A 12,162-nucleotide genomic window follows, 5' to 3' on the forward strand; every position below is an offset into this window, starting at 1 on the left:
GATAATCATTCTTCATATAGTGCTTTTCTCCCTGTGCCACCGTTCCCCAACCTGACATCCACCAGATGATTTGGACTACAATTCCCAACATCCTAATTATTATTATTTTTAATGCTTTATTGGTTTTAAAAACATAACAAAACAAATACCAAACCAGACAATATATAGCAATCAACAAAAGCCAACATCCCTAATTATGTTGTTGGCCAGGGCTGATGGGAGTTGTAGTCCAAAATGTAAGGACACCAACAGGTTGCAAAAGGAAAGTTGTCCTAAGCGTTATTCCGTGGCATAGGAGATAGTTCAATCAATAGCTACATGGATCATTTTAGTGTGTGTGTTTTTTAATGCTTTTGAGGGTTTTTTAATATGTTTTTTCTTTGTGTTTAATCACTTTTGTGTTTACCGCTCTGGGCTACTTTGGGAGGAAGGGCAGGTTAAAAATATATAAAGAAAAAGCAACCTCCAGTTTCAGAGGCAGTATATCTCAGTATTAGATGCTCCAGACATCAACCAGACAGGACAATTCCCTTAATGTCCTGATTGCAGGCTTCCCAATGGTGGTGGTTGGGCTACTGTCAGAAGCAAGATGCTTTCACATTCTCTTCACTATAGCAACCTAGGAGTTCCCTAGATGGGGTGGCCAAGGATTCAGCTTTCTTCAAAAAATAAAAAAATGGTGGTGGTGCCATGCCTCCTTTCACTTCTGTTCATTTGGTGAGCAACTTCCATGTGTGCCTTATGAAAGCCATGCAAACTACACCTGAAAAACAGAAGAAGGAAAGAAAAGAAAGCTACATTTATAGGCCAAATGAGTGGACACAAGCAGACCTTTTACAAAATGGTGGAAAGGGCAAAAGGTAGGGATGGGTGAATCTGTCAATCTCACTTCCTTTCCAATTCTCCTTTCTCTAATCTTAAATTCAGTTTGCCACATTCAACAACTATTTATTTAAACTCTCTCACATTTTAACACAACTTTCACCTGATTTGCACTTTTGCATCAGGAGACCTGAAATAAAGAGGCAAAACACAGGTGTGGGGTATAACCAAAGCCACTTTATTCCCCTACAACGTTAAGAGTTTATGAACCGAATCGGGAGGGGGGGATATCGGCAGGAAATATTCAAAACCTTCTATCAGGCTCCCAAGCCTGCCATGAACCAGCTAGCCTGCCCTCTTTTCCCCTGCCACGCCCGTTAGCACAGTGGCTAATCATAGGTTTGGAGAGGATTTTTTGTTTTGCTCACAAAACATATCAGGCTGTTAATCAAAGGCAGGGAAGCTATGGTCCTCCAGATGCTGTTGAACTCCAACTCCCATCAGGCCCAGCACACATGGCCACTGCTCAGGGATGAAGGGAGCTGTGATTCAGCAACATCTGGAGGGTCAAAGGTTCTCCGCTTCTGCTAGAGAGGGTTCATGCTCATAGAAAAGCAAGATAATCAATACTGAATATGAAGACGGCACAAAATTCGCCTGTGGCACAGGGCAGTCATTCCCAAAACTGTGAGAACAATGAGAAATAAATTCATCGTGGGGTTATAGTGTTTATTATTTGCTGCATCTATACCTGACCTTGCCTGAAAGGGTAGGGGTGTCCTGTCCCGTCCGTCCCCCCCCCCCCGCAACTCCCACGTTTATCCTCAGAACCATCTAAGGTAGCTCAGGCTGATGAAAATGTGAGTGGAGCACAGTATTATGGAGTGGATCAAAAGAGACATGGGATAAAAATACATGAGAACAAATAACTATCATTTTTTCCATCAGCACCCAGATGTGATAGTGGTTGGAATGTCAAGAGCAGGGAGAACTGGGTTCAAATCCCCACTCAGCCATGACGCAATCTCAGGACAGTCCCTGCTTCTCCACTTAAGCTACCATATAAGTTTGTCAAAACAGAATCACACACACACCACCCTGAGGTTCTTGCAGGAAGAGCAAGACACATGAGATTAATATTAATGTATTTTTTATTTTTTTTAAAAAAAATCCTTTCATAATAATAATAATATCAGGGACAGCTGGGCCCCAGAGATTGGCAAGATAAGAGTATTTTTCAATGAACCAGGGCACCTCTTATCATGACCGATGTTACCTTGCATGAAGAAGACAAGGTAACCAACAAGAACTTTAGATTTGATATATTGTATTTCTATGCCACTCTGTATCCAAGGGAATCCCAAAGCAGTTTACAAACAACAGCAGCAACAGAATACGATAGTTACAGCACAAATGGCTGCTCTCAGAGTTTGGAGCTCCCTTCTTAGAGAAGCTAGACTGAAGCCCACCTTGTTCACCTGCTACCAGCAGGTGAAGAACTTTTTATTCTGACAGGCCTTTGGGACCTAACTGCTTTTTAAAGGAAATAGCTTTAATAATGCTGTCTGTTTTTCTTGTTTTCATCATCTGTATTTTAGTAGATTTGTGGGGGGGGGGGTTTAATTGTATCTGAGATTAATGATTGTTTTTCTGTGTTTTTAGCTTTTTACCTATGTTGTCTTAATTTCCATGAGCTGCCTCGAGTCCCAGTCAGGTGAAAAGGTGGGATATAAATGAATATAATTAATAAATAACACCATTAGCAAATCATCAATAGAACAACTATAAAAGAATTACATCCCGTAAAATAATGCTAACAGAACAGCAGCTGAAAAGGAAGCTCCCTATTGTTGCATTTACCCCCTTCACACTCACACACAGGCCAACATAAACACTTTCCGTAATCCTTCACTCTTCTCATTTCAATTTTTTCCAAATTCTCCTAGGCGGCGCTATGGGTGTGCAAAATTCATGCAGAGTTGCAAAGGTAAAGGAGACACTAATGGGCATTCCCCATGAAACGCCAGCTTCTCAGAATCTAACCTGTACAACGGAGCTTCTGGGTTGCAGCCAACTAAGTTTTTGCAGAGTAGGCCAATCAGAATTTACAGGCCTACATCACCCATTTCAGTGGGTCTACTCGGAGGGTAACAAGCACTGGAGACAGCCCTTAGCAAACAAGGGCGTCAATTGGAACGAAGGGAGGCAGTCTTGGGCAAGGACTTTCTGCCTGTCGGAACAAACTGGTGGAACCGTTCCAACCTCCAGGACAAAGCTTAAGCACTTATCAAAGGCCAACGAAAACACTCCCAAGCGTAGAGAAAGCTGCAGAGGACGAAAAAAGTGTTCTGAGCTGTTACACCTGCTTCTCAGGGTAACATGCCTTATACACCAATCACTCAGCAACCGGCATATTGATTTAATTCAAAGCAGGACAGCCAGGTTTTGCTTTTCACCCAGCTTAAAAAAAATCTGTGCTGTGTCTCTCTTCTCTTGTCCAACCTGCTTCTAAGTAAATGTCTTAACATTATTCTCTTTCTTTCTTTTGTAATGAAAGAAAGAACAAATAATTATGAGACTCAAAATAAGTTGTATATAATTCACATAAGGACTGCCAAAAAGAAGTGGGGGAAATTCAGACAGAAGTGGGAATAGGAGACAGAAAAATATAAAGAGGCAAATACTTGAGGTACTGTAAATAGCCAGTGTGGTACCTTCCAGATGTTGTTGGACTACAAGTCCCATCAAAACCCAAAGAGACAAAAACAATCCATTTTGTCAGGACACCCTGTACTGTAATTCAGTTTGTTTTGGGATATTACTGATTTTGTTAGGGGATTAAAAAACCACATACAGAGAAAAGGATTATATCCTTCCCTCTAGTTCCAACATTTGGGCAATGAGTGCTGTCACTCACATAGCAAAACAGCACTACTCATGTACAAGAGAGAGGCAGGCTCCAGAGAAGTTTGCAAAAGTTTTTTTTAAAAAATGGGGGGGGGGGAGCAGCCCAATGAGGGCTGAGCATGCTCAGTGCCCATGGCACTCTGACTGTGTTTGCAGAAAAATGGAAACATAGAAAGCTGCCTATACTGAGTAGGACCTTCATTCCATCTAGCTCACTATTGTCTGCCCTGACTGGTAGCAGCTCTCCAAGTTTCAGGAAGTGCCAGGAATTGAACCTGGGATGTTCTGCTTGCAAAGCAGACTCTCTTCCACTGAGCTATAGCCCTTCCACCTCTTTCAAACATAGAAAATAGGAAATTAAACAGCGTGGCTAGACTCCACACTACAGCCTTTTGTTGCAGCTCCCACTTGTTTGGAAACAGCCACTAGGTAAGCTTCCAAAAAGGGTGGTATAACTCAAATGCTATTTCAAGGGAAGTGTCCTATGCACAAGAAACTGGCGTAAAGCAAACTGGTTTAAGTTCAGCTGGTGTGCTGTTACACCAGTTCCAACCTTTATTCAGCAGCAGGAACACTGCCTTTAAAATAGTGGCCTAGGCCTGGTTGCCAGGTCACATGACCAAGTTAAGGATCTTGCTTAAGCCCTACCCACCATCCACCCTGGGTCTCACTGGTACCAGAACACCCCTTTTACTCTGGCCTCGGCTCTGCTAGCTTTGGCTCAGCCAGCTGAGCCATGATGAGCATGTTATGTCGGTGTATCTTTAGCTGAGCTAGGGCTGGGGACTTAATGCCACCTGAGCCTGGAATCAGGTGTCTGAGTCAGAGATCCACTACATCCTGAGCTGCTCATTCCTTTGCCAGGCTTAGGCCAGCTCAGCCAGCAGCGGTTCCATTCCTGAACAGAGTTTGGATCTGGTGTACTTTACAGTGGCTTAACCTAGGCCAGCTAGTGCAAAATGATGACTCAGCCAGGCAGATGCAGTCTGAGAGTTACAGAACTGGGTACCTCTGAGCACATGTTGACGCCAAAAAGCTGAGACTGGTACCTTGCTAATTACTACAATAGTCAAACTAAAACACAGACATCTCTGAATCTTGCGATGCAGTTCTCCAGTCAAGTAATGTGTACAAAAATGCATATATTGTGGTAAAATATGCATTAAATGTATATATGTATGAGTCAAAACAACATGCAAAATTGCATTATGTTAGGAGAAACTGCTTTACAAAGATATGGATATTAGGGGGTGAAATCACAAACATAAATGTGTATATTGAAATAAATTTGCACCAAAAAGGCTGGTAAATTTTCATGAGGACATTTTAAATTAATAGCCACAAATCGATGTAGGAATGTGGATAACTAAATTTATGATTGGACAAACGAGAAACTGACAGAAACTGAACCTATCCGAGATTTGCCCATACCTACCCTCAGTATCAGTTCAATGGAATATGTAGCTACTTTGTCATTTGGTCATCCTGGCCGCCATTTTGTTTCCAGGCTCATTTCAATGTGGTGCTGATAAGCCGCTGTCCTCCATATATCTTCAGCTCTGATTCACATCTTCCCTGACCTGCTGGCTGTGGTTGATGGGACCTGGAGTCCAAGAACATCTGGACTGCATGAGATTGGGGAAGGCTATCCTAAATAGTCTGGAATTCCCAGAAGAGCCTGCTTGTCCTTACAGATCAGCTGAAGCAGCTCTTTTGAGGATCCCACCTTCCTCAGAAATACAGCTGATGGAACAAGAGAGAAAGCCTTCTCACCAGTTACACCCAAGGAAATCTGTCTGGAACTCTCTCAAATGGCTTTGTTCTTTGCTACTGATTAAAGACTTGTATATTCCAGGAGGCGTTTGTTAGTTTTGTCTGGCTGGCTGATTTCCTTAATATTGCAATAGGCACTGTCTGTCTCAAAACTATTTTCCAATTGGCTGTTTTTGACTGTTCTTTAATTTTCTTATAATGAGATTGCTTTTATACCTTATGGTTCGCCACCTGAGGCATCTCTGGGTTAAAAAGTGGAGCATGCATTTACACTCAAACACTAAGGTCTTTGGACCATGAAAGTAGCACTTTCATCACAGGCAACATCAACAAGGGAGGCAACTTTTTGGATAGTTATGGCCCAAATGCAGAACATCCTGCCCAGGAATTCTAGAACACCCCATTGCCAACTTCATAGTTCTTTATCCAGCACTAGGCAAAGATCACAGCCTCTTAAAATTAATTTTAAATACTTCAAACTCTCTTCAAACTGTTACTTTATCTGCATTGCTTTACGTAGTTTATGCTCACCTGACCTGGTTTCTATTTCTTTTTTTAATCTACCTTGAAATCACTGAGAGGAAGCAATACATGGATACCAAAATGAATAAATAAAATAAAAAGCTTTTCTGTACAAAAATATTAGGGTTAGCAGCACTTAGAGATGGGGGAGAAATATGATTCAATTCACACTTCAAGAGCAAGCTACCTAGGTTTGCATTTTTGAAACAAATAGTGAACAGAAACATTGGCAATCCTGTGAAATCCACCCTTCTAATTTTTCAGTGCACAAAGGCAAAGTGTCCATGAAATGAATATAATTGTGAAAATAATATACCCCAAAAAAGCATAATGTTAGGGGAAATTGCTTTGCAAAAATGTGCATTTTAGGGAACACTGCATATTAAAAGGCATGTAACGGGAGACATTCTCAGTAGGATGGACGAGGACTCTTGAAAAAAAGTTTTGCAACAGATGTGGAACTGTGGAGAGTGGAACTAAATTGAGGAACTAAGAAAAAACAAAACTGACAGGTTCACCCATCCCTATTATTGCATGTAGGGAACCTTTGGCCCTCCAGATGTTGATGAACTACAACTCCCATCATCCATGACCATTGACCAAGCTTCCTGGAGCTGATGGGTTTTATAGTTCAGGAACATCTAAAAGGCCGAAAGGTTTGCCACACCTGCCATATACATTCAGGAGTAAGTCCCATTTAATTCAATGGCAGTTACCTCCAAGAGATGAGTACAGGACTGCAAGGTTAATATCATGGAAGAAGAGCCCTAGCATAGACTTCCCCCAACATCTAATACTCTATGTGTAAGGAATATTTTCAGCCTGGGGAGCATTCCAATCAAACGAGCCTCCGCATGCAGCCACACTGTCTAGACACACACTTGGCACCCGGGGGGGGGGGAGCCTGGGTTTTCGCAGGGCAAACTGACCACCACTTCCCATAATGCAACTTCAGCATTTGTAGGTCTCCATATCTATCTGTAATATTCTATTTAAAAGGCTGAAATGTATATAATAATACACACTCATATATACAGTACAGTACATACGTGTGTGTGTGTGTGTGTGTGTGTGTATGAACCTTCAAAAAATAAAGGAATGGAAAACCCCTCTTATTCACACCTGCGAAATTAAAACAGCACGCCAAAATGGCTAACACAAATAGATGGCAGAAGGAGATAACTGGAGGTGTTGGTCCTGGTCCAGAAGATGTGGGTTCAACTTCATAACAGCCATTAACTCCCTGGGTGGCCTTTGGAAGGAGAAGAAAAAGAAAGAAAATTACTCCCTCTTCGCCTTGGTTTCCCCATGGGTAAAATGGGAAGCTTAAGTTCAAGAGGGGTTAGCCGTGTTAGTCTGTCACAGCAAAACTTGCAAAGAGTCTTATGGCACCTAAAAGGCTATGAAATGCAAACGCTTCGGCTGTAATAAGTCTGTCGGCCTTCAAGGTGCCACCAGACTCTTTGTTGTTTTTTTGATGGGGATATTAAATCTGTAATTAGAGAGAGTTATACTAAGTCACTGCACAGACATTTGCACACGCCAATATTTTTATTAATAACGCGAAGCATACAGATCTAGAAGTGTGTGCCTGTGCAGGGACTATGAACTCTTCCAGGATGGAAAACAAAAATATTTCAAATCTCTAGGTTTCCGAGTCAACCATATGCAGAGGAGAGGGGAAATATCACAACCTTAAGAGATTATCCAGTCTAACTGAAAGTGTGGGGGTTACTGGAGGGCTCATGAGAACCTTCTTCTTCTGCCCCCACCCCCAGTTGGGAGTGATGGAGGTATTCAGAAAGAGCCAGAAAGGTGTTGTGGTCAATGTATTTAACTAGGACCTGGGAGAGACCAGGGATCAAGTCCCAACTCACCCATGAAGCTCCCTTAGTGACCTGAGGCCAGTCACACTCTCTCCCTCACCTTAATGTCCCTTACAAAGTTGTTGTGATAATATGGAGAGGGGGAAAGTCAAGAGCCATGCACATGTGTGGACGGTGGGGGGGGTATGTGTGCTCAAGCTGAAGTGTGCTGAGGGGTGGCTGGAGATCTCAGCACAGTTCCGCTCTCCTCACAGTGGAGCTGGGTCATCCTCTCCCATTTTTAGGTACTTGATAATGTTCTGCCCCTGCTTGCAAAGATGCAGCTACTACTGCAGTGGAAGTATTTGGCAGGCATGAGGTGCCCCCGGTGCAAAGAGATGCATGAATTCCAAAGAAAGCCGTTCCAAACTGATCCATGCAAAGGGAAGCCAAACTTATCAAGCAGGATGTTACGGTGCCTTCTGCGCTGGCGAAACTATTTGCTAAAGCAACACACAGCAGAATGCAGGGAAGTGGGGAGAAATCTCCAGATCGAGCTCATATTTTCCTTTAATCAAAAGGAGTCCAACAGACCCCCTAAAAAGCAGATTATATTTCAGCTCCTTCGTGTGTGTGTGTGTGTTTCCAAACACAGTCATCTCCTAGCAAAGCCTCCCTCAGCCTGGTCCGGCAGGATCTATCAATGTGCAGATAAAGCAGAAAATAGAGACATCCTTATGAAATGAATCTGCAATTGACACAAAGCAGAGGTGACAACCACGGCAGAGGAAGCCACGGCTAAATGTTTCAATACCTTGAAAAATTATCTACAGTCCTCTTAAAACTGCAGTGGCTAAGCAAGAGGAATGCTACGGCAAGGACAGCTCATGAAAGGCATTTACATCTGCAATGGAGCAGCACGTTCCTGGTTGGCATTTCATTCACCAAACAGAGTCCAAAGCTTGCACATTAATTAATAATAATAATAGCTTTATCATTTTTAGCAGAATGTAAATCACCAAGAAAAGGTTATTATTACACAGCAGCCACCTTACCTTCTGCCTCTGAGGCACTGACTGGAGTGGAAAGCTTCTTTAAACAGCTCTGCTGCAATTGAGCGAGAAACAAATTGGGTTACTCATTTGACTACACACACACATATGCACAGACCATACGGACATTAAATACACTCAAAACTTTGCAAGATGATATCTTACTTGCTGAGTGCAATTGTTGGGAGATTATGACAGACAGTCTTGAGAGAGGCATAGGGAAGAGAGAGATTTGAAGCACTAAAAATTAACTTGGGGACAAATAGCTGTGCCACAAACACGCTGAAAACTGATCAAAGTGCACACCTGTGTGGATTCAGCATGTAAGAATGCCAAGGAATTCATTTTACAGAAAGCCAGTATGTTTCCAAAAGGCAAAACACCATGCACTCTTTAAAAAAAATGTAGAATCTGATTCTTGATTCTTTAGGACAAATGAAATGTAAAAAGAAAAACCTCCTTAGAAAATATTCAAACTCACACAGAGAAATAATGTCTGCTTAGTAAGATGTCTGGGAGGTTCTAGCCGATTTACTTATTTTGACCAGAATTTAAATAGCCATTTTCATAAAGTCCTGAGCTATATGAAAGACAGCACAGAACTAAAAAAAACCTCAATAAGCCACATGTGATCATACATATTTAGCCAAGGAAATCAAACTGCTACTCTGGGAATTAGAGAAGCATTGGGTTTATTTTAACGTTTTGCAGTTTTCAGATACCAAGAATTTACATTTATATCGCTAACAACAGGAATGCAACAGTTCTGCGTCACTGTTATTTTAACACAATAACTGTGCACTGATAGTTGCATATTAATTTGCAACACTAAACTTTTCACTAAGGAGAATACAGCAATATTACTTGCAACTGTCATTCACAATTTGTGTGCTGGCATTACTCTGAACCAAGAAAAGCTGGGGACCATGTTCTGGGTTTGTAGCAATTCAATTCACTTTAATATGACTAATATTGAGGAAGAAGACTGTAGATGTGCACCCAGATCCTAACCATGCTAAAGTGGAAGAAAGTCCCATTGATTTCACAGCATTTACTCTCAAGTATATAGTGTGTAGGATTGCAGGTGAAGACTGCAATCCAATACACACATACTTGAGAAGAAATCCCCTTTTCAATTCATGGGACTTTTTTGCAGGTAAGCCTCAAGTTGCAAAACCTCACAAAGAATACATTTGATGAGGACCAACCAAAACCTTGAAGAAGTAAAATTGTAGCCATCTGGAGAATATGAGAAGAAGGAATGAGGTCCTTCAAGAAAAGACATGTAAACAGAACCTTACACAACTCAGCCTGCAGACAACCTTGTCTGTCTTGCTTTCATTGATCATTTTAGTATCATGGTTCAATAAACTGCTTTTCAGTTTTGTTTGTTTGGTTTGGTTTTGGTTTTGCTCCCCCACCCCACTCCATCTCACTCCACAGTGACTGTGGAAATGGAGAAAGATAAGTTACTGCCTGGGGAACTGATAAGTGGGGGCTGCCCCACCTCTTCAGGTACTTTGGGGGAGCATCTCCATAAGGGGACACACACACACACCAGGATATATGCAAAATTAACCCCTGAAGAAGAAGTGTTAAGAAACACACAGGCACATGAGTTCTCAACTCACATCTACTCCAAATGAGACTCTTTGCTCACCAGCCTACAAAACACACCCCCTTACTGTACTTGAGAACACACTTCTATTCCATTTTAATCAATCACTAAGAACTTTCAGAAACCACCAGCCACGAAAGGAAAACCCACCACGAAATATGCTCCAGGTGCCTGGGATGGTAATTAATCCGTATTAAGATACCTCTGTTATGTGCAATAGGGTTGCTCTGCTTCTCCCCCACCCACCTCGATGCACAAATTTGCTGAGCCCTTATTCTGCTGGGGAGGGGAAGGACAGAGCAGGGAAGCCGGGGCAGAGAGAGAGAGAGAGAGAGAGAGAGAGAGAGAGAGAGAGAGACTGAACGGGTATCCCAAATACCTGAACCGGGAATCTTAGAAGAGAAAATATGACGACCTCGCTTTGAATACTGGGTTAATAATGATCTGTTTTATTTAAAACGTTGAGCACCACAGTTGCGTTCTTTCACTGCCGCCGCCCCCATGCAAAAAATAAAATAAAAAATGAATGAATGGCTTTGCAATCGTTACATCAAAAGCAAGCTAAGCCCATCCTGCAGCGTGCTGCAAAACCAGGAGGAATTTAGCAAGGAACAAAAGCTAAGGCAGGTAGAGCCATCCTACCCCAAACCTTAATCAGCGGAGAGAAGGGGGGTGCATCCCGAGCCACAGCATTGCAAAGGGGGGATGCACAGCTCTGCTCCTCCCCCTAGAGGATGTCTGCCTGCCTGCCTTCCAGTCCACCCGCCCAGCCCCTGCTCACCTTTCCACTCCGGATCCCTCTTTTGCAAGCGCCAGGAAAGAACCCGAGCAGGGCGCGAGGCTGCAGCTGTCCACTGGGGCCATAGCGCCTTCGCCCAGGTTTGACTCGCGTCTCTGTAGCAACGCCGAGTGGCAGGCTCTTTCCGCCAATCGGGACGACGCGTCCGGCAGAACGCCAAAGGCCAACACCAATAAGCGGAGAGAGAGAGAGATAGGCGGGGCTTGGTGGAAGAAAGGCGCTTGGGTAATGTAGTCCCAAACGTTACCTGTGCTCTTAGCGGAAAATGAACGCTGCTTTGGCGGGGATTTTTTTCCCCCAGCCGGCTTGCTGTTTCTCTTGATTTGCCCGCCGCCAGCTCTTCTCCTCTTCACCATTTCCTTCTTCATTTCCTGATGTTTCAGTCTCGCTGCTTCTTACTACACCCCCAGGATCCCTGATGAATTGGGGTGGGGGGTGTCACGGCACAATAACCCAGTTTAAAAATCGGTTTCGCCTCTGCTGCGGCGCTTATCAAAGCCCGATTCCCAAGGCGGAGGAAAAGCACCGCAGACCACAGGAGTTTGCAGTGCACTAAGGCTATACAATCCAGGGACGGAGTAATTTGCTCACCCAGGTATTGCTAGACTACAACTCCCGTCTTCCCTGATCATTGGCCATACTGGAGGGGGGCTGATGGGTGTGGGAGTCCAGCTACATCTGGAGGGTCAGAGGTGCCCCGTTGCGCTCAATGGGGTTTGCATTTGTGGAGACTACGTGTCTGGGATTTACACTGTGCATAAAACCGAACTGACGGTTGCACTCAATTCTCATTGGGGAAGGAGGCAGCAAAAATAGAAAGAGAGAGATATGAGGGCAGTATAAATCTTCCTTCTTTCGGCCAAT

At 43.2% G+C, this 12,162-nt stretch overlaps 1 protein-coding gene across 1 annotated transcript; it reads right to left on the bottom strand.

Moving 5' to 3' along the window:
- Nucleotides 1–469: 469 nt before the first annotated feature.
- Nucleotides 470–11,666, bottom strand: LOC309537664 (uncharacterized protein; the record flags this gene model as incomplete). Its single annotated transcript, XM_082232555.1, has 5 exons — nucleotides 470–763; nucleotides 7,182–7,276; nucleotides 8,885–8,936; nucleotides 11,281–11,418; nucleotides 11,546–11,666. 5 exons carry the CDS (start codon nucleotides 11,664–11,666, stop codon nucleotides 711–713), a joined length of 459 nt encoding a protein of 152 aa, XP_082088681.1. The 3' UTR covers nucleotides 470–710.
- Nucleotides 11,667–12,162: the final 496 nt, after the last annotated feature.

The sequence above is a fragment of the Podarcis vaucheri genome (assembly GCF_965113315.1).
Source record: "Podarcis vaucheri genome assembly, chromosome: 7".
NCBI classification, from domain to species: Eukaryota; Metazoa; Chordata; class Lepidosauria; order Squamata; family Lacertidae; genus Podarcis; species Podarcis vaucheri.